This window comes from Ruditapes philippinarum, unplaced genomic scaffold, assembly GCF_026571515.1.
Source record: "Ruditapes philippinarum isolate M1 unplaced genomic scaffold, ASM2657151v2 ctg122_1_1_1_1, whole genome shotgun sequence".
In the NCBI taxonomy this organism is placed as follows: domain Eukaryota; kingdom Metazoa; phylum Mollusca; class Bivalvia; order Venerida; family Veneridae; genus Ruditapes; species Ruditapes philippinarum.
Window position 1 is genome coordinate 327,515 of NW_026861047.1, and position 24,487 is coordinate 352,001.

General features: G+C 32.1%; 1 protein-coding gene across 1 annotated transcript; it reads right to left on the minus strand.

The window, feature by feature from the left end:
- Positions 1 to 19: 19 nt before the first annotated feature.
- LOC132714350 (sorting nexin-29-like) lies at positions 20 to 23,071 on the minus strand. Its single transcript, XM_060697204.1, has 23 exons — positions 22,918 to 23,071; positions 22,037 to 22,101; positions 21,291 to 21,343; positions 20,791 to 20,871; positions 20,036 to 20,109; positions 19,448 to 19,622; positions 18,845 to 18,915; positions 18,385 to 18,546; positions 15,690 to 16,167; positions 15,209 to 15,297; positions 13,391 to 13,481; positions 12,610 to 12,674; positions 10,051 to 10,114; positions 9,373 to 9,501; positions 8,597 to 8,679; positions 8,071 to 8,177; positions 7,166 to 7,282; positions 6,910 to 6,962; positions 6,345 to 6,435; positions 5,393 to 5,533; positions 4,792 to 4,931; positions 3,483 to 3,696; positions 20 to 1,620 (listed from the first exon to the last, which is right to left on the minus strand). The coding sequence occupies exons 1-22, from the start codon at positions 22,922 to 22,924 to the stop codon at positions 3,582 to 3,584; spliced, it is 2,451 nt and encodes an 816-aa protein (XP_060553187.1). The 5' UTR covers positions 22,925 to 23,071; the 3' UTR covers positions 20 to 1,620; positions 3,483 to 3,581.
- Positions 23,072 to 24,487: the final 1,416 nt, after the last annotated feature.

Below are 24,487 nucleotides of genomic sequence, written 5' to 3' on the forward strand. Positions count from 1 at the left end.
AAAAAAATCCAAAACAGAGTTTGCTGAAAATATTTATATCTTTTTATTCAATTTTCATAAATACATAATTACAAAACAATATATTTGTAAATATTTCATTACAAAACAACAAGTGTATTCAAATATCTGATACTTATAAACAACAAAGAGCACTGAGTTATATCAATGCCACATTTTGACTTCTTATAATCTCAGAATAAGACTATATATAATAGTTTAACATAATATATACATGTACATGATAATCAATTCACAATTGCACTGGTCCCTCAATCATAGCACTATATCATAATCAATTTTGCAATCTTTTCTATAATGTTTCAAAAAAGCCATTAAACTGAATGTATCAAAACACAATAAAACTTGGTATATACAAATAAAAGCACAGTAAGAGTGGGACAAGATAGACAGAAAGCTAGAAATAAATCTTTCAAAGGGGGAGAACTATTATTTAAATTTAACAATAATACTATATGGCCATGTGACCACAGATTTTTTAGAGACTTACTAAGTATAAAAAGAATCTAAATTTATTTTCCTAAATAATTATAGCATATATAAATTATCTGACTTTTGGCTGAGCCAGTTTTGACCCAAGACTTACATAATTATTAACCTTTGTAGAGGACATGGACATGCTACAAGCAGAAGAGTAATTTGCACTTGGAACTGCAGTAATCACAAGATTTTTATGACATCTGATCTATTTAAGGCTATATAAACTTAAGGAAGCCCCCAACAACACCCGTCCCCATTTTTGCCTTCCAATTCCCAGGGTACTTTTACAAAAAAAAAGACTTATTTAAAAAAAAAATTGTTTTCTGATAGTCTATTTAAGCATAATGACCCCATCAGCAAGACTCTTTTTTGTATAAATCAAAGAGAGAAGAAGTTTAATTTATTTAACTATGATAATAATGAATAGGAATTGATGTTTTATACTTAGAATATAATCAATATTTATTTTCAAATGTTATTTATCTGAAGTTGAAAAGTTTAAGCATCACAATGTCTAAAATTAGAAATTTCTTTTGGCTTTACACAATATCTCACAACATTAATCAAATGAAAATTACACTATGAAAATACTGCCCATCTATTCCTCCAAACACATTTTGAACACAAGTTCAAGCCTTATACAAATTATGCACAGTTCTTCAAGTAGAATAAAAAAAACAAGAGCTGTCGTTAGGACAGCATGCTGGACTATTCTCAGTGTTTGAGAGTTGAACAAAAGCCTAGAAAGATAATGTAGAATATTCTAAGTTCAAAAAGGCCATAATTCTGTCAAAATATATGTTAAGAGTTATGGCTCTTAGAAAGTAACATCCTATCAATCTCTCAAATAAGTCTGTTAAGTTTCAATCCATTTCTGTCAGTAGTTTTGAAAATACCAACTTACATGCAAAAACTTAGCCAAAGTGTGACTCTGACACCTAAGTGAGTACAATAGCTCACCCTATTCTTCGAATAGTCGAGCTTATAAAATAATTTCATATAATGAAACACTTTTAAAACTGGCACATTTCTCAATATACATTGTACATGTATTAAGAATTTACGAGTTAAAAAGTTGCACCATAACCATTGCTTGAGTGATTACACTCTAAAACATTAATAAACTAGAACTATCACTAAATGTGATTAATACCCCCACAAGTCTGCTTCGGAAATGAGGATGTTACTAGTAACAGAATACCTTGTAAAAGAATTGAAACATAGAGTTATGGTTGTGGGCAATTAAAAATAATTGTGGTTCATGTATGTTGCATTTCCTTTCAATGTGGTTGGCCATTGATGAAGTTTAATTGAATTACTCTGTAATAAGTCCAGAAAGACAAAGACAAAGAACAAAGGGCAAACACTCTATAAATACTGAAGATAGAGTTATAGTTCTTGTGCACTGCACTTCCTCTTATTGTGCTTGACCATTGTATGAAGTTGTTTTGAATTCCAACCAGTACGTTTTAAGTTATGCTCCTGACAAGGAAAAGTATCAAAGGGAAGTAACTCTGTATTTTGTCAAAATGGAGTTATGGCTCTTGTGCACTGCACTTCCTTTGAATGTCCTTGACAACTGTATGAAGTTGTACTGAATTCCAAACAGTAGTTTTCAAGTTATGCTCTGGACAAGGAAAAGTAACAAAGGGCAGTAACTCTGTAATTAGTCAAGATGGAGTTATGGTTCTTATGCACTGCACTTCCTCTCAATGTGCTTGACCATTGTATGAAGTTATAATGAATTCCAACAATAAGTCTTCAAGTTATGGTCCGGACAAAAGAAAGCAATGGAAAAGTAACAAAGGGCAATAACTCTGTAATTAGTCAAGATGGAGTTATGGTTCTTGTGCACTGCACTTCCCCTTATTGTGCTTGACCATTGTATGAAGTTGTTTTGAATTCCAACCAGTAGTTTTAAAGTCATGCTCTGGACAAGGAAAATAAACAAAGGGCAGTAACTCTGTAATAAGTCAAAATGGAGTTATGGTTCTTGTGCACTGCACTTCCTCTCAATGTGCTGGACCATTGTATGAAGTTATAATGAATTCCAACAATTAGTCTTCAAGTTTAATGATGGTCCGGACAATAGAAAGCAATGGAAAAGTAATAAAGGGCAAAAACTCTGTAATTACTTTAGATAGAGTTATGGTTCTTATGCACTGCACTTCCTCTCAATGTGCTTGACCATTGTATGTAGTTATATTGAATTCCAACCATTAGTCTTCAAGTTATGCTCCGGACAAAAAAAAGAAGGCAATTGAAAAGCAACAAAGGGCAATAACTCTGTAATTACTTTAGATAGAGTTATGGTTCTTGTGCACTGCACTTCCCCTTTTTGTGTTTGACAACTGTATGAAGTTGTTTTGAATTCCAACCAGTAGTTTTCAAGTTATGCCACGGACAAGGAAAAGTAACAAAGGGCAATAACTCTGTAATTAGTCAAGATAGAGTTATGTTTCTTACGCACTGCACTTCCTCTCAATGTGCTTGACCATTGTATGTAGTTATATTGAATTCCAACCATTAGTCTTCAAGTTATGCTCCGGACAAGGAAAATGCAACGGACAAAAAAAAAAGCAATGGAAAAGCAACAAAGGGCAATAACTCTGTAATTACTTTAGATAGAGTTATGGTTCTTGTGCACTGCACTTCCCCTTATTGTGTTTGACAATTGTATGAAGTTGTTTTGAATTCCAACCAGTAGTTTTCAAGTTATGCCCCGGACAAGGAAAATTAACAAAGGGCAATAACTCTGTAATTAGTCAAGATAGAGTTATGGTTATTGTGCACTGCACTTCCTCTCAATGTGCTTGACCATTGTATGTAATTATATTGAATTCCAACCATTAGTTTTCAAGTTATGCTCCGGACAAGGAAAATGCAACGGACGTCTGGACCGACCGACCGACCGACCGACCGACCAACCGACCGACCACCAGGTGACTCCTATATACCCCCCCAAACTTTGTTTTTGGGGGTATAATTACTTTCAAACTAAAAGAACAATGTTGTTTTTCATGTGTTATTGACAGTTTCTTTATAATTAACAAACATATTACACAGAATTTCTGTAATTAAGGTTATAAACCAGAGTATTGTTCAGGTATGGGAGCTGCTTGCCTTGGACTAGAAGACAAAGGTGTCCTTTGACCATCTGACTTCTTTTTCTTCTTGTCCTTTTCTGCTATTTTGTCACTGAAAAGAACATGCTTCTGATAAATATATAAAAAAATCAGAGCTGGATGATATGATATAAGCAAAGAAAGGAAGATAACTCTGTAAAAATGCATGGCAGAATTGCATGCCTTTAATAATGAACAAGTAGTTTAACTTAAAAGTCCATATCTGAGACACTTCATGAGAAAATTAAGAAAGTATTCTAATATTCTAAATCTAATAAGACAAATAATTAGGTGAAAATGACCTTAAGAATTATCTTCCCTTTCTAATTTTGATAGTGAACAAGTATTCCAAGTTTAGTTTAAAAATATAACATTATGTTGATAGTGAACAAGTATTCCAAGTTTAGTTTAAAAATATAACATTATGTTGATAGTGAACAAGTATTCCAAGTTTAGTTTAAAAATATAACATTATGTTGATAGTGAACAAGTATTCCAAGTTTTGTTTAAAAATATAACATTATGTTGATAGTGAACAAGTATTCAAAGTTTAGTTTAAAAATAAAACATTATGTTGAGATACGAACCTGAACAAAAAGGTTAACCAAAACATTCTAAAAGAAAATTGGGCTAACCAAACCTTACAATAAATAATATGTTAACATAATGGATTTTTTATGCTGTGTTTGGGTCGATTTGAGTGAACTGAGTTGCACCACTTTTCAATTTGGGGTCAATTTGTGCATTATAATTGATTTTTGACTGTAAGAAGCGGAGTGCGTGGATGATCTGAAATTTTGTACACAAGATATTGGTACAGACCTTCATCAAGTTGTTCAGACATTTAAAAAAAAATATTTTCAGTTCCTACATGTCAAAAAACCTCAGTGGAGTCCCTTTAAATCATTACATCAAGATATAAGACAACCAATCTGTCCATTTTTGCATGTTCATTTTCAATCCAAGGGAGATAAATACTGCAAGGAGGATACTATTGAGTGAACATACAGTATATTGACCTTTTCAATTGGATATAAAAATTTAAGGGGAGATAAATATGCAAAACTTGCAAGGTTTTCTTAAAATAATTACTCATTTTGCATAGTTTGTTTATAATTGTGAGATTATACAATGGTAAATATTTATTTTCAACTTGATAAAAACTTACCTGAAGAAATCTAGAACATCTAACAAAGTTTGTTTACAGGGATTGGTGGACAACCTTGAATCTTTTTCTAGAATATGATTGATTAAACATCTAAGGTATGTCTGAAATTGAACTCGTCTTCCCTCAACTACTTTACTGTCCTGAAATATATAGACATTCATAATATCTTCATAAAGTAAGCATATAATTAATTTTTACAGAGAATAAATGAACAATAGACTTACAAAAGGAATGGAGAACACTATAACGGCTGCCTAAAAGTAGAGATACCCCTTTTTTTAAAGTATTATTCCTTTTGGCTTACAAATTAAAAACCTTTAAATTAACAGGCCATCAGGTACAAATCAAACAGTCTATTTGAGTCAAACTATAGAGTTTTTTTACCTTTTACCTGCTATGAAAAAAGTTTTAAAATCTTAATATATTACTTGAATTATTTCATATTATTCCCTAAAACAGACTTTTCAATCAACAAGAACTTTTGAAGCATATAAAAACACTTTGCAATTCTATATATCTGATATTAGATAATACCGGTGTCTACAAAGGTGTATGAAGTTTATTTTTGTTAACAAAGAAACAATATAAAACTCTTTGTTACCTTTTTACCAAATGTTTTCTTTTGCGGAAATTCAAATTTTCCAGTAAGCGGATGTTTCTTTTTCATTGCAGCATGTAACTCATTAAACTGCTTGTAGCGTTTATAAACATTCCATTCTTCATCTTTTATTCTTACATATACCTACAGTACAAGACATATAGTAATTAAAGGCCCATTATGTTCCAGAAATGATTTTATTTTAGTTACTCAAAAAAATAAATAAAATATTTTTGGTGTCTTGATAAAGTTTCAAAAAGGGTTACACATTAGCCAATTATCTGAAACATCTTTCTTTTCTGTTGTGTTCTGGCAATTAATACAGTTACTGTGATTTAGTAGTTTGTATGGAAGTCAAAATACTACTTTGTTTACATTTTGCTACTTTAGTGACCAATATTTTCATATTCAGCTCTTATTTATTAAGATAATAAGTATCTAACATGCTCTTAAACCATTATTTAAATGTTATAAAACTAATGTTTGCCCTTTTTCAAGAAGGAAACTTTTATTTGTTTCTGAAGCATATTGGGCCTTTAAAGTAAATTTTCAGAGTCTTTCTTTGATGAAAATGTCAAGCTTTATTTCCTGCTATGCAGTTTTCCTAGTGTTAAAATTTCCTCTGGTATAAACTTATAAATGAATGGCAGGAAATACAACTTGAATGTTAAAAGATATAATGAATAAGGATGTCAAAAGAGCTTAATTATTTGACAGACAACCTGTTCTAAGAAATTAAAATTATTATCACACTACATTCAAAGAAAATATAATTGACTTGATTTTCATGTGTTTAAATTGCATCATTTTTTATTTATATAATAATAATATCATTTTTGATTTCCTAACCAAGAACTTAAATATTGTACAAAATATATCCCAATTTGTTACTTTGTTCTAGTAAGACAAACAAATGTTTTATGTTACAATAAAATATTGAATTATCTGAATATACCTGATAAACATGATAGGTGTCAGCACCAGATCCTCTGAGAAAAGCTGATGGTATCCATACATTAATCAGACTGGTTTGCTGTATACTCAAACTGTAAGGTAATAAAAAATACATATATTACAATAAAAATTTCTTGAAATTCAAGCCTTGATAGAATAGCCTTAATAAAACAGCTTAAATAAAGATACTGATCAAATGAAGGAATGTTCTTTGTAGACATGAAATCTTAAAGGCAGATATACATTGTATGTTTCACTCAAATACAAAAGAGTTTTTTAATATTTGGTCTTCATTCTCAAGTGTCCTTTAGCATTGGATTTAACTTCATATATAGTCATATAGATTTTGAAGTAAATGATGCAGATTGAACCTACAAAAATACATGTTTTAAACTAGCCTGAACTTTCTATAGATTTATCATATACCTAGAAGTGGTAATGAAATGTACATGTTAATACTACGTCTAGATATTGTTACATCTCTAAGATTTTATTTCCAGATGACGCATAATGGCAATAAAATGCTTACATTATATAGCGTGACTTATTAACAAAGTAAAATTTACCTTTCTGCACCCATGGCCAATAAATCATCTGTAAAGTTAATGTCATGTGGTAACTGAAAAAGTAATATATGAAACAACATATAAAACAATAAGAAACTTTTTTTTTAATCAATAAAATTAGACAAAATCTTCTTTTAACAAACTTTTCACAAATTGAACTCACTTAGTTTCTATCTATCAGGAAAAAAGTAAGGAAAACTCCTATTAGACATTATATTCTGCCTTTTAAGATATCAAGTATGAAAACAGGACTTACTGGTCCTCTAAGGTCAACAAGTTCATTCTGTAGTCGTTTGAGCATATTTTCTCTGAGGTTCAGCTGACGATGTAACAACTCGTTGAATTCCATTAGTTCTCCGTGCATTTCAGCAACCTATGTAAGAAATTTGAAAATGAAAAGAAATGTGTTATCAATAATTGATTCTACTTTTAATCATAACTTATGATCAAAGACTAAAACAGGCTGTAAATATCTGAAGTGTAACAATGATCTTTAATATTGGCTGGTTTATTTTTCCATTTGATACTAAACTCCCTTAAATCAATTCAATTCAACACTTTTATTATACAAAAGGCCTCCTGCCCATACACAGTGCATAAAATATACAATATAAAATCTTATTGCTGGAGATATACATTGTAGTAATGGTCAAATTTTTAACAATTATACAGTACAATCTGAATATACATTATTCAAAACATTTAAGGACATTATCTCTTTTCTTTCATTGCATAATAAATATACATAGCAACACTACGTATCAATAACTCGTTTTCAGTTACCATCAAAGAGTAGAACTTTTCAACAGTCGGATATTGATTGTAATACAATGGTATATATAATGAACGTAAAATTACATGTAAAGAACAAATGATAAGAAAGTGATACTCGTCCTCTAACACTGATTCACAATACATACAATCAAGATGTTCTCTATCAATATTAAAATCAACAATTTATAATTCTAATTTTGATTTGAAGAAGAGTAAGTTCAATACACAAATTAATCAGTGAAAGATTAAATAAATACAATGCAATGCATTTGATGCCTTTAATCCTATTTACATACAAAGCATGAATTTAAAAGGCTAGCTTGAAATGCATTTATATTATATGGAAAATGATGTCAAGAGAAGCAGAACAATCATCAAAATACTCACCTGTATAAGTTTTTTCTCGTATTCCTCCGCCTCATGACTATAATCTGTCTTTGGTTTCTCAGGTGGAATAGTGGGTTGTGGTTCTTCTACGTGAATCCCCAAACTCACTATAATTATAGTATTATATTATGTAAGTAACATTTAATGAAAGGTTAATAGCAGATGTATAAAAAGGTATGTTCATAAAAATTATATATTTGTATATAATATTTAATTTGAAATTATTCTTATTGAAAACATAATGCTTTTTGCGGCAGCTTAACATATCAATGTCTCAGAATTTCAGTATTACCCTGCAGACCATGGTCATATATGGACCATGTTCAATTCCATACTGTCACAAATGTCACTTAAATTTATTGCCATTGACAAATTTTATCACTTACATCTAAAAACGTATAATATGAAATGCTCCAAAGTTTATAAATGATTGATTCTATTTGTAATTATGATAAGCATAATGAAGAAAGCAAAATGCTTATTTCAAAATGATAGAAAGTTTAAAATCAAAACAATATATATTTACCATCAACAGTAGTTCCCTCAGTTCGTAACATCTGTACAGCATTCACATATTTCCTTAGCTGATGTTTTAACAACTCATTTTCTCTAAAATATACAAATATATAGAGGATATTGAATGAGTGTAAGTTTAATACTAACACCAATTTAAAATTCTATTTATCACATACCAAAAATAAAGACCATTTAGAAGTAAAAAAGAAACATATTTCATTGACACACCTAATAGTAAAAAGCTAACATTCAGAGTGTCTCAATGCTATGTTTATATAAGCAAATGAGATCATGTCAAAATATATGCATGGCCTTACTATTCCTTTTAAACGGAGTCACAAATGCAGCATGGGTATGTGATAATATGTAGTTTAACTGTTAATCTGCTGGCTGCCATCTGTTGCATTAATGCTGTGACCAGTGCACCCATTTATGCATTTAGGCTATGTAGGTGTAGTAAGTAAAGTATATCAGATTTATAAATGACATCAATTATCTCTACAAAAGTATCTCAGTCATGTACTTCAAAGACTTAATTAGAGCATGCTCTTGAATACTACATCATGTCTTTTCTGTCTTTTATAAGTAACTTCTAACTTCTCATCAAATCTTTATCAGTACAAATAATTAGAATATCTTTGTCACGAAATACTGTTGTCACTAAATATTTTCTCAATAAGTAATTTTGCATGTACATGATATTACATCTATAATTTGCATTTCTTAATACTGGATGTTAGTATAAGACTTTAAGTCATATATATGATCATATTTGATTTCACATACTTCTGTAATGCCTGTAGTTTAGCCTGTTCCTTCTCATGTCTGGTAGTTTCTGTATGCTTCATATCCTCAATCTCCGCCCTCAGTATAGACGACGCCTCCATTTCCTGTTCCAACATCTGCTTCAATGATCTGTGTACAAGTATACAAAACTTAGTTCACTGTTGACTATGTTCAAATGAATAGAATTTAGTTTGTTCAAGACGTATGGCAATTTTATATTGCTAATATAGTAAAAAACTTATTTTGTGAGAAGAAAGCAATGAACCCGTGTACAAGTATTTAAAACTTAATTCAGTGTTAAAGTAGTCTTATTGTAATACTTTCCCGCCCCAAAAAATCTAACATCGGTCAATATCGTAGCAAATTTGTTATTTCCAGAATGTTATTTTTTCAAAATCTTGGGCATTAGATTATTTACAATCACTCATCCTTATCGCTTTGTACTAAATCCCGGTTATAAACGTTAAAAATTATCGAATAAGAAACGTTCTGGAAATGACTGATTCATTATGATATTGGCCTATGTTAGAAATGTTTTGACAGGCAAGCATTGCAGTAAGACTACCTTAAATAACTACTGTTGAACATTAATCAAAAGGACAATTTTCTGCAGCTATTTTTTTTTAAGTGATTTAGTAAGAAATATCCACATAAAAGTATTGAAATTATAAGACTCACTTATTTTGTTCTTCTACTTCATCTTTTCTTAACATCATTGACACAACAGCTTTCTTCAGCTCATCTATAACAATTGTAAATTATAATATAACATATCATTTTTATAAAAGATGAAATCATACTTAAAAGCACACATGGAACATTAGTTGACTAAAAACATTTAAATAATAGTGTACATTGTTGACCATTCTCACTAAATACATTATCACTTTAGTCTATGCCCTTCTTTTTCATTCAATGAGGGGGCCTACATTTTGAAATTCAACAGTCTATTTGGCATAAACTGTTGACAGCAGCATTTATTTAACCATTCATTTACAGTCAAACCTGTGTTAAAGTCCATCTCTGAATAATGATAACCCTTCAATTAAAGGTCAGTTTTTGATAACTCTTCATTGATAAATTGGAATGAAGTACCCTCCAAATAAAGAACACTTGTCTATAAAGACAATTTCTTATCTTTCCCATGGACAGCCTTTGATCACAGGTTTGACTGTATTGGGTCTATCTTGATATACAAAACCACTTGCATCTCCTTTATGCAAGTCCTACAGCCTTCCTTTTCAGCTGCTTAAATCATTTATTACACTCAGTACAAAAAGAAACGCAAACTGTATATATACCTGGTCATCTCCCATAGTGAATGTGGTGCAGAAAAAACTTCAATACCTTTTCAATATTTCATCCATGCTTTATTCAATAACACAACAATTTCATTGATACCTGCAAAATTACGAAAGTTCCAGCAGTTTAAACACAGCGCTATTGATCACGAAATTTTCAGTTTCAATACCTTGTGTGTCCACCCCTAGCATTGATAAGCGCCTGGCAGCGGCGACGCATAGAGGTCACTAACATAGCAATGGATGCCTGGGGAATGTTATTCCACTCCTGCACTGCGACACGACGAAGTTCCTGCACCGTCTGGGGCTGTGGCTGATGCTGATAAATGCGACGTTTTAGCTCGTCCCATAAGTGTTCAATAGGCGCCATATCTGGTGACATTGCAGGCCAGTCTAGCACATTGATGTGGTTCCGAGCAAGAAAGTTTTGAGTCAAACGTGCTGTGTGCGGGCGAGCGTTATCCTGTTGAAGTGTCCCATGTCCCTGAAAATGACGGTTCATGTACGGTACGACAACAGGTGCTAGAACATCATTGACATAGGTCTGAGCATTGACATTACGGTCGAACACTACAAGATCTGTTCTTCCAAACTGTGACATCCCTGCCCATATGTGAATGGAGCCACCACCCGAACGATTAAAAGTCTGAATACAGGCTTCGGCATAACGCTCGTTCCTGCGCCTCCAAACACGTGCACGACCATCGGCTCTGCTCAGCACTATTTTAGTTTCGTCAGAGAAAAGTACCCTGCTCCAGAATCTACGGATCATTCTTATGTGCACTCTAGTCCACCGTAGTCGATCCCGTTTGTGACGTGCAGTGAGGCGTGATGCCTTGAGGGGTCTCCTACACCTCAAACCAACTTCCTTAAGCCGATTTCGAACTGTGTTTGCATGTATACTGCGCCTGAAAAGTAACGCAACGTCTCAAAAAGGGTAAACCTCATCAAAACGTGAACAGCTCAAAATTTGATAAGAGGAAGAATTTCGGAAAGATAGCAATATTTTCACCTACCCCTGAGTACCTATTGTTCGTCTAGCTGTAGAGGACGCCGCTTCGAATCGATTACGTAGGTGCCCCACTCGAATATTCACATCCTGTCTCCTAGTGGTTATTCGTGGTCGACCGGATTTTGGTAAGTCTTTGACACTGCCAGAGGCATTGTACCTATTCTGTAGACGAGTGATAGTGCTAACATGACAATTAAATCGCCGTGCAACGTCAATCTTCAAAACACCAGCTTCAAGTAAACCAATTGCTTGATTCCGCAAATGTTCAGCAAGGTGCGGCATGGTTATAAAGTACTGACAGTTCAAATAAACTTGTTTTTCATGTGTACCGATTCATCACTACACGGCTACATGTATAGAAACTATCGGTAAACTATAGAGCACGGTGTGCACGTGGAAATGTGGTTTGTACAGTTTGCCGTTAAACTGCATTGAGGGAGTTTAAAAATAATGCCGTTTTGAACTCAAGTTAACAATAAAATGTCATTGAGAATATTAAAGGGAAAATTGTTTGTCCAAATTTAGTATAAACCTAAAAAAATGAAAAATGAAAAAGTTGCGTTTCTTTTTGTACTGAGTGTATTTTCTTATTAATGTCTTTTACGTAATCAAATCAATATCTTGACTGATCTTGTATGACTTGTTTTAAGTATATTCTGGTACAAAACAAAGCAGTCACTACCATAATTTATTTATAATTCATTAACTAACATGACATGCTGTATTTTTTATTAAGAGAAACACACACTTTTTCATCTCATTCCATGCTATTTGAAGACAATTGAAATATACAACTTGTGTGTGAAAAAGATTCAGTCTCACTAATACAACCTCATAATTCATTTATTATATAACAAACTAGTGCATTGTTTTCACATGCAAATGTATATATTTGTGATCATAAATTAACCTCATTAGACTTACCTGTAGACATCCTGTCACTATGTATGTCTTCAGACACGTTACCTCCATCTCCTTGTGTCCTATGACTGTAACACAAATAATAGCATATTGATTTAGTTTATACAAATTTATTTATTTTCGATTGTGTTGGAAGCTATAAGCTTATTGAAACAGTCTCAAGTCCGTTCCTGTGACCAACCAGTACTAAGCAATGAATGTAAAGTTTCTAGCTCAGTGAAAGCACAGCTTGCCCCTGACAGGGTTTTAACCCACGTGGTCAGCAATCCTTAGATTACTAGTCTGACATATTAACCACTCAGCCATGCCACCACTAGCATATTTATTTATTTGTCTTTCTCAGAATTAAGCAATTTTTTTGTTGTTGATAAATTCATTAAGTCTTGTATTCATTTTAATAAACGCCCATATTAATAGACAATTCTGTAAAATGCAATGAACTACAAATATACATCATCACTTATATATCTTGAATGATGTTACTTCATGATTCTCAATTAGAACAATACACATGCCCCGGTTTAAATTTAGAACAGCTCTTTCTTCTGTTAGAGTTTCGATATTAAAAAGTTAAAACTGAGCACCCAAAATATGAAGTCTGAGTAATTTGTTAATATGTGTACTAAGGCCTGGCTCTATACCAGTGACAGTCACTCAAATCAGATACTGAAATATTAATTTCATTACTTAAACTTACAACTATTACATAAACCTCAACATGTTTGTTTTTAATATCAAAAATACAATCCAAAATTCAGGAAAAGTAAACTATATTAAAGTATACCTTTCATTATAACTGATCTGAGCTTGTTGTAGAGCAAATGTTGCAGATTGTATATCTTCACCATTGTATGCTGATAGTGTGTTGGAATCATCTAAAAATTACACAAATGAGAATTAACTTCTTTCTTAAACCCTTAATCTGCTCAATTTCTAAACTGCACTTGTCCAGCTTCCAATTTGGAACTGTACATTGTCAATTTAGGGTGATATCAAGATGAAAATGTTATGTTAGTCAGCCAACAGTATATTCCCTTTACTCCTAATCCTGCTGAATTTGTTATATAGACTTGTCCAGCTCTCAATTTTTTAACCGTCCAAATTCAATTTTAGGTATATCGAGATAAAAATATCGCATTAGATTGCAAGCAGTATAGAGCCTGATCAGACTGCATGGATGTGTAGGCTGGCCTGGCTCTACACTGATGGCTAAGGCTGGTTGATCACTCAGTTCCAACAAGTCAAGTGTTAAATCCATAAGACATAATGTCATCTTAAAATATGATGTGTTCAGAGAAAGATGCAGCATATACTTATGGAATATTTGAATACATGCTGGTTCTAGAACTTTCTTGTCCTTATGTCATTGAGGCTTAAGAAAGTATATTTGCACTTAACGGTTGGTTAAAATAAACGATTAACATTACCAACTTTCCAAGATCTTTAACAGTTTTTTTTTTAAAGAATTTGATTTTCAGCACTAATTAAAAAGCTACTTTAATTGATAGTTCTCCCCTATAAGCAAAATAATGAAAGTTAACATTTTCTTGATGTTTAGATTTTCAACACAAGAGAGTTAGTGCTATACTCAAAAAAGAATTTTTAAAAAGTCATTCAGAGTGTAATAAGATGGGTTTTTACAGTAATCTAAGTTAACAGTTAATCTATAAGTTATGAGTTACTATCTTTTCATACTTACTGCATGGTATATACAATATTATTGTCAACCAATCAAATTGTTGCAGTGAATATTGAATGGTATAAATAAGCTGACTTTGGCAATGTTAGCTAGGTTAGGTACTGTACCTACTCTGGTCAGTACTACAAGGCTAAGCCTTGAAACATTAAACTGGACTTAGTCCTTAATACAAATATTTACGTTTATTGTAATCGACCACATATAAAATGAGCCTAGTCACGACAAAACCAACATAGTGGGTTTGCGACCAGGATGGATGCTGACCAGCCTGCGCATCCGCCAATCTGATCAGGATCCATGCTATTCGCTATCAGTTTCTCTACTTGTAATAGGGTTTGTAAGCCAACAGCATGGATCCTGATCAGACTGCGCGAATGCGCAGGCTGGTCTGGATCCATGCTGGTCATAAATGCATTATGTTGGTTTTGTCATGGCGCGGCTCAAATATATCATAATCATCATCTTAATTAAAATAATAATTAGAGTTATTCTTAATATAAAACTAAATATAATTTGATAAGTAAACTAATCAAATTTGTTAGGGCTTTTCATATAATAAAAAGCATTGATTGAAATTGTATTTCTTAGTTGTTGTTGTTTAATCCATCATCATAATATAGTGACACTTATTTATAAATCTACTGAGCCCTGAGAATTTACTCCAGTTATAATTTGTGATCGTTCGGTCTCGGTGTAAAGCATTGATTCTCATTAGAACCTGACCACTATTACGATAGTAATCTCCCCTACTTTAATTTTGACAGGTGGTCACAATTTTTTTGAAAAGTAATAAGCCATTTTTAAAACTTTGGAGAGTCTTAAAAAAGCATGAATATAGTTAAAATAAACACCACAAATCAATCCCCCCCCCCTCCTATAAAGTACATGTATTACAATACTAACAAGATCGTCCTAGTCCAGTATCATCATCATCTATGGCATTGCGACCTCCAGGGGTCACAGGGGTCATTACAGTTCCACTCATCTCCATACTGAAAGGTATAAAACTTTGTATTATATTATATTAAGATACCTGGATTCAGTGTGTCTTGTAAAATCCATTAACATAAGTTATAAGACACTTTAAGGCATGCTATAATTAAAATCTGATGAATGTTCATAAATCCAAACAATGGTTCTTCAAAAGAAAATAAGTACAGGATTTGAAATAGTCTACATTAAAATACCAGGTACCTTACAAAGTACAGATGCTTTTTTGTAATTAAAGAGCCTAGGAATATCCATACTTATATTTTCCAAATATCTTTAAAAGTAGTCACTCTAACCATTTCACATTTCAATAAACTACTTTTCATACATACCACTAGATGTATAAGGAAATAAAACTTAATGTTGAACATAATTATTAACTAAGCATGACTACCTTAATTCAAAGTCTGCTGAACTGAATGACCCCTGACTCCTCCTGTTATCTGATCGTCCTGAAGCTATACTGGGATCTCTACTCGCAGATCTGAGAATACTTTCAGAAGACAAAGTGGCACCATTTTGAAACACATCATCTGATTGGCTAAACATTGCACCGGATTGGCTATTCTGTGAAGAATTATTTAATTGACTATCTTTTGTCATAGCACCTGCACTGTGGTCTATAGTTTTAAATCCAGAACTTACAACATTAACACTAATTTTTGAGCTTGATGTCACAGATTCCTGTGGAATTGTCTGAAATTGTTGCGCTGATTTATCGAAGGTATCAGAAGGTGAACCGTAGGTAAAACTTCCAGTCTTTCCAGTCACATTTACTCTGGAGAATGTTCCTACCCCAGTGTCATCCTCATCAAAACTCACTATATGACTTACTTTTTTCTTCTTCTTTTTCTCTTTCTTCTTCTCTCGCTCTGATAAATATATATTCAAATATATATCAAAAGGCAGTTGTAAATATCTTTATGATGAATATCAATTAGTTCATCAGTTATGCTGAGAAGCATTAGAAGTAGCTAAGAAAAACCAAAACTTCAAGTAAACAAGGCCCGTGTTACTTGGACAGATAAAGCATTTACATTGTTATCACATGATACAGAAAGTCCTAACTTCTTTAAAATATTATTTCCTTTTTACTAATATTACATCCTCATGTATGTTTCAGACTCTCACTATAATAATAAAAATCTATTTTTGTTATCTATACACACAAAAAAAATCTACAATTTTATTTTAAAGTAGAGCTTAAAAGTGGAAGTAAAATTGAAATTTTCTACACCAGGTAGATAAAATTAAATATTCAGTTGACCTGGCAGTTTGGTTAATTCATTTATCAAAAGTTACATACATTATCAAGTTTTGTCAGCTATCTATTCACAATCAACTGTATAAATATCACACTATCAGTCTGGCCTAATTTTATACATCTGATATCATATATAAATGCATGCATTTATTTGTAGCTATATCCCTTATAAATATATCCTAAATATATCCTACTTTATCATTATCTTCAAGGTAATTTTCTATCAGCCAAGTTATTAGAAACAGACACACATCATTCTAACTTGAGCCGGGTCACGACAAAACCAACAGTGCTTTTGCGACCAGCATGGATCCAGACCAGCCTGCGCATCCGCGCAGTCTGATCAGGATCCATGCTGTTCGCTTACAAACCCTATAACAAGTAGAGAAGCTAATAGCGAACAGCATGGATCCTGATCAGACTGCGCGGATGCGCAGGCTGGTCTGGATCCATGCTGGTCGCAAACACACTATGTTGGTTTTGTCGTGACGCGGCTCATTTGTTTTGTGATATAAAAAATATAGAAGTGCCAGTTACATGAAATTGTTTTAAAAGAAATTGCAGAACTAGCACATGAATAGAAGAAAATACAACAATACATCAACAGTAACTTAGAATTTTCATCATATAAAGTAAAAACTATATCTTTTTTTCAAGATTCTAAGAACTAACAAAGAAATGAAGCTATTACATAGTACCACAATGTTGTGGTGACTTTTTTTAAATGAAACTCTTCCAAATGATATAATGAATCTTCATGTAAGTAAAAAAGCAAGAAGTAAATCAAATATATACATGTATATTACTAGTATTTAAAAGAGGACAAGTATTTATTGACATATGTTAATGCTTGTCAACTTGTTATACTTTCGTTGTTTTCTTTTTTTCATCTCTCATGATAATTATTAGTTTTTGCTTTTATAAATACCTAAAATAATATTGTATGTAGAAATATTTAACCATGTCATGTGTTTATTTACAAAGATATACCACTGGCGTTTATGTATATACTCATGTGTTGCTTATGTAACTTGAGTTAATACAGATATGGTCTGTTCTGTTCAGTCAAATTGGTATACTAAAATAATTTTAGCTTAATGCTTAAATTTCAATTTCACTACTGAACACTAGTATTTGTCTCAGCAAAAAAAAATCTTTTCTTTTCTTTTCTTTATAATTTATCTTACAGAGGATCACATCTGTATGAAGAGAATTAATAACAATGCTTAGTGTAAATCTTAAAGTAGCCAGTAAAGGTACAAGAGTTACTAGCAGTACCCTCTTCAGTAGGTTTTCACAGTGGTGTTGAATATTATAATCTTTGAGCAGAGAGCACTCCTGAGTGATTTTAATGAATATCATTCATCATAATTTGGAAAAAATAGCAAGAAGTAATTTCTGCAATGGCCAAAGATTTTGCTGGCATCAAGGGCTTATGGACAGCACTGTCCAGATATCTTCAAAGGCTCCAAAAGCAACATGATGAAGACTTCTTGTTGGCATGTATTCACAATTAAACACATACTCATAAAAGTAGGAAGGGGAGCAGTTGCCTAGTGGTTAAGGTGTCTGCCTCTCAACCCAGGGATCATGGGTTTGAGCCCTAATCGAGTCACGACCATGTTTCTTCATATGACAACAGTACTGGTTGGTTCCAGGAAGCTGACTCTAAAGTGATTAATATAAGTTGCAAAAACTTGTTTCGCAATCGAGCTTAAAAATAAATATGTTTAAACCAAACTTAGGAACACTTATCTAATGTGCATTCTATTATATTTTTGTAAGAATCAGTCACTTTATACACTAGTAAAAATATTTGCCTTACCATGAGGTCCTTCACCAGCTATTACAGGTCGAAGTTCCTCTTCCGGTTTCAGGACAGGTGCTGTGATGTTACCGACATTCACCACCACCTGTTTAGGTGTTTGCATAACAGCATTTAACTCAGCATTATCAACAGTGATGGCAAACAAAATGGAGTCCAGTCCTACAATTCCAAAATATAAAAATATTTAATTGTACTAAAACTATTATTATCATTATTAAAGATACACGCCTTCAGATAAGACAAACTATTTTAGGAAAAATCAAGCTTGAGAACAACGGTCTAAGATTATAAGAAAAGAAAAAAAGATTAACGATTCAAGAATGTCCATGTTATGTGCAATTAATGACTGATTTTGAACTATTTAAAACCATATTTCTACTGCGTAAATAACGCACTAAGGGCTATAACAGAATTTTTGCGTACTTCTGACAAATAGAAAATATGGAGATTTTTTTACCTCTAGCCATCATTGGGAGCATGCTGTTTTTCTCTTGGTCTTTCAGAAATGCCCAGCTGTGGTAAAATTGACTGAAATCATAATAAATCTTATTTGGAAACATTTCTGAATAATAAGACATTGAACCACACATGTGAAATATGTATCATCATTGAACAACCTACCGATCAGCACTACACTTTTCTGCTTGTGCCCAATTTTGGCTATTTACAAGCAAGATAACATACAAAAATTTGAATCTTAATAGAATTTAAAGACTTGCTGCAAAAACTTTCATATAAAAAAAGACACAACTTTCAAACAATCCTTAAGCAAATACTTACCGGTATTATTTTTAGTGTGTGGTTTTTTTTACATACAAAATACTAACAGTATTTTGGACATATTTTGGGCACACAATCAACAGGGGTTCTGAAATCTTATGCTAAACTAGTCAGACTCCAGGCTTTAAGCTGGGGGACAAGTAGATCTTCATGTAAAACTTGTGTGAGGACAAGTGAATTTGTGAGGTAGAAAAAAATACCAAAATACTGTCAATGTACCAGTAAATCAATTGTGAGGGAAAAAAAAAAAGATGTCCATGGTTATGAACACTCCATTTACCTTAATAATGAATCACTTTCCACTAACATGTGCATGTATCTTTCTAGTGAATGTTCATTAAATGATGCCCTCAACCAGGATCTTCCTCTACCAGAGTCTGTATTAATATTTTTCAGGTTCATGAATCTATCTGCCTCATGTCTTGTCAACACTTCCTTTACATAGTTCCAGAACACTGAATACAAAATGAACAACTTGATTTTATTAAGGGGATATGTTATTACTAAAAAATTACAACTTGCATAAAAATATTTTATAGAATAAAAACAGAAAATTGAATAAATCATTTAAAATGCTACCAAGTGTAGAGGGGTTAAAGAAATACAATAATGGTAGTTTTAATAAGGCAGAAGAAAACCATAATACAGTAACCTCCAATTGTAACGATATACCACTTATTTCAATGCTACTACCAAGGTCACAGTCCAGACTTGTTTACAAATTGGTTGCTGCTCGAATATAGCATTATCTAGATGTTACAATATATAAAATCAGTGGTCCCCTGAATATCGGTGTATACTGTTATGTGTATAGTAATAGGTTTATAAAGCGTTTAAATCTTATATCCGATTCATTAAATGTACTGACCTAGATCTTTTTCAATGGGTTTGTCTGCAAACATTTCTGCAACCTTTGTGAGACCAGTCATTTCGGAAACTTGTCTGATGCAAAATAAAAATAAGATTTATTATATCTTTTGATACCCATACAAGACAAGAAAGCGTGTGATAATATTAACTCTTAACAAAATATCCTGATTCCTCTTGTAATTGTTGTTGACATTGTTGTTGCTGTTAGTTTTTTGGGGTTTTTTTGTTGTTGTTTTTTTTTGGGGGGGGGGGGTGTAAATAAGAAACAAACAAAAAATGTATGTATATAGAGCATTTGCTATGACAAAAAGTACATTTATGTTTTTTTTAGTAACATCAAAATGTTATTGAATAAAACTTTTAGGAAAATGCTAAAATAATGGATAATTGTTTACTTAACAAATAGATCATGAAACTTTTATGAGTTTTATCCTAAAAATATAATAATGTCTCTGAAAGATACACATGCAGTTATGTTATCCATTGTCTCATTCATAACATATCTTTTGTCTGTTCTTAAAGAAATATATTTTACAATTAAACAGAGACTGTATAGTAATTATCAGAATTTTCAAAGATCAAGTTTGGGCATAATATATCTTTAACAAAAGAGGTTAGAAGACCAGCAGTCTATATTTTTTCACAATTTTCACATGAACTCTTTACCTAACATCTCAAGTTCTCAGCATAAATTCTTATCCCTTAACATCACATAATCTACATGTCTATTATCATATGAATATTTGTACTCACTTGAGAGCTGCAATAGCTTTTGTTTCACCTTTCATACCATGTTGCAGTACACTCTCCCAGGCTGCACACAGACATGATACTCTGTAATTAACAAATATGATGATGCTGTTATTAAAGTGGTACCCCTCAATATAAGTAAAATATCTTTTCGAGAAAAAAAAATCAAACTAAAGAAATGTACATTTGTATATTGATATTTTAACCCTTACCCAGCTAAGTTGCTTTCTTGAATGGTATTTTCCGGTATTTTCCTTCTTACAAGCTGGACATAACCATCCATCATTTTTAAGGGAAAAATATCAAATTCAACATGACAGAATATCAAATAGTGGAGACCATGAACAGACAGGATTGTATGATATTCATTCAATACATATTTTGCATGGATGTGCCCACTCATCATGGTTGACACTGGTCACCTGTCTTTTAAGCAGGAAAAAGGTTTAAATGGTTATAGTACATTTGAGAGAATGATTGAAAAGTAATAAATAAAATAACACCTGGCATCACTGTCTGTAGCAAGCTCTGTTCTCCCACCAAATCGTACCTGGCACTGTAAATCAACAAATTACATCATAAAATGTTAGGCAGTTAACTAAACTTGCACTGCATAGTTTTGTTTAATTATAAATATAATAATGTTAAATTAATTGGCTAGGTTCAATAATCACAAATTTCTTCAAGGATTTTTTTTTGCCTTATTTCATAGCCAATATTTGGTCATATTCCCAATTTAAAAATAGTATATTATTTTCCCAATCCACAGGAAAAAATTCCCAATTAAAAGTTACAAAATAAAAGTATTGAATTACAAATTCTAAAATCTCTGGAGAAAAAAGGGCTTCTTCTTCACTGTTATGGTGCTAAAATGTTTGCAGGCTCAATTCTAGACAGTGATTCTTTGCATTCATTTAATCATTGCAAACTTTAAGTCATGCAATTTTTCTCAATTTTTAACAAAACATCGCTGAAATTCCCAATTCTATGGGCATGGGTCATGTTCACAAAATCCTGGGGGAAAACACCTGTTCTTTTATTAGTAAACAACCTGTTCTGTTAAATCTATGTGAAACTTACTAAAACTCTTCCATTCATGAAACTACTAAAATTTAACCCATCTAAAAAAATGCTGACTTTACAGTACAGTTGCACATTCAGAACATCTTGAACCTATTATCTTCATTTACTGCTATTTATAGGAACTTTGTTAATATTGTTAGTAGGCACATATCCTCCAGTTAGATACCTGCTTCACAGCATCCAGTAATCTGGTTTGTAAGCTCTGTTTCTCCTGGGCATGTGGATCATCCCCTAAAATCATAATATAAATTTTAAAATAAGACAATCTTTATTTATAGTTGGTTACAATAAACATTATGACACTAGCTATAAAAGCTATGTTATGAAATAACAGATTAAATCTGCTTGATAGATGTACATTGTACTTGATTTTAACAGTGTATTTTTAAAGGTTTCAATGTCTCACAGTAAAGTTGACCAAAGTGTTTCTGTAACTAATTTATCATTATCAGTATTGGGCTTCCATTGTTCAATTACTACTCTCTTCTTTTACTATGGTTTAACCATCTGTACCAAGGTGGACAGTGGATTTGAAACAAGGTGGACCATAATTTTAAAGAAAACTAATTCAGGAATAGGTAGTCCTTCATTAAAAGACTTTGCATTTTCTTTTCTTTTCTTGATATTTTACAGTTTTACATTTATTGTAAAATGTGAATTACGGCAAATTTGAAATTGACCAATGTAAAAAATACATCTAATTATTTTGGACTAAGGAATGTGGAGAAGAAGACTACAGACAATATGATAATATAATATAATATATATAATAATTTCTATGCCTATGTAGTTTTTACTTAACAAGATTTTGTAACATTGAGTTACCAACGTCATTCGCATAAGGGGAAGTTTGAATTATATATAGAGTAGAGCATAAATTAATCAAGCATTTAATTATTATCATCATAAAATAATATGAAATGCTAATTTTATGGCCGGAATTTCAACAAATGCAGCTTTATCCGAAATTTACAATATCCGAAATGTGGAAAGTCATTCAAAACTGCTTGGTAGAAAAATATGCTCTATAAAAGATCAAATACATGCCATTCATTTTGATGTTTCATAGCACAGACTGCAAATGAACAGACTTGTTGTTAATGACAAATTAATGAGAATAAACTGCAAAAAATTGATGTTTTTGTTGGTACTTCCCACAGGTCACGTGATTTAAAGTACGAAATGGTATAATTTGGCGAAATTTCCAACCTGCCTCGCATTCTTCCTCTGACCATTCAACTTTATTTAAACTTGCATTATTCTGCAAAATTATTATTTCAAAATTTAAATAACTCATACTCCTGTAAGTCATGATTTTCTCAACTTTATGAATTTACAAATTTACTTGCCATAGAAACAATTTTTAAATAAATTTGTATAAGACAATTGTTGTCAAGAGAAAGTTTAGGTCAAATGATATGGTTTAGTCAAATTGATTTTTCCCTTATTATATATAATTTTATGTATATATGTTTTGTTTAATTCACTTTTTGTATAACTGTTCATTATATTGTTGATATATCATAACCTTATGCATATTATATGCCTTGGTTTTGAATAAAATCTTGAAATCTTGAAGTTTGGGAAAAAGTTAAATACACAAGTACTAGAATGAATGAATGAATGAATGAATGAATGAATGAATGAATGAATGAATGAATGAATGAATGAATGAATGAATGAATGAATGAATGAATGAATGAATGAATGAATGAATGAATGAATGAATGAATGAATGAATGGATGGATTGGATGGATGGATGGATGGATGGATGGCTGGATGGATGGATGGATGGATGGATGGGATGGATGGATGGGATGGATGGATGGATGAATGAATGAATGAATGAATGAAATTGTGCGCGTCAGGTGTGTTAGTAAAAGGTGTGAGAGAAAGTAAAAACCTGAAAATGAACAGATCAGGACAGTGAGAGACTTTGAAAGCTCTAGTCATTGGTTAAAAATGTTTTTAATTAGTAAGGGTGAAAGAAAGATTTAAAAGTAAAACACAACAAGTCAAAACTAATACTGTATCTTAACCCGTGCCATGTTTGTATTGATCTAGATCAGGCAGGGTGACAATGTTCCTGGGGAGCTGATTCCAAAGTGTGATACAGTGGGGGAAGAAGGAGTAACGCTTATTGGTAATCTGATGTAACCTGTTTTTCCTCAGAGAGAGGGGATGCATATGTCTAGTAAGCCTCCGATGGAGTTTTTAAATGTAGGTGGGAAGGCTAATGGCTACTAGATTATGGTAGATTTTAAAAACATAATAAGTCTAAAGTCTAGTCTGCGATGCTCGAGAGAAACGCCAGCCAAGATCTTTCTGCATGGCTGTAACTGATGACAAAGGGAGTAATCCTGCTTTTTATCCCAGCGTATCGCTCGTCCTTTGGACCATCTCTATTTTTTGGATGTTTGATTGTGTGTAGGGGCTCCAAACAGTTGATGCGTATCTCCTAACTGGGGTCTTACTAGGGATTTATAAGCTAGTTGTTTTACTTTTTCATTTTTTGTATTTGTATTGATATTTCGTTTTATGAATCCTAGGTTTTTTTGATTGTAATTCTTGAGATATGTGTGTTATAGTTTAGGTCTTGGACAAGTCAAGGCCAAG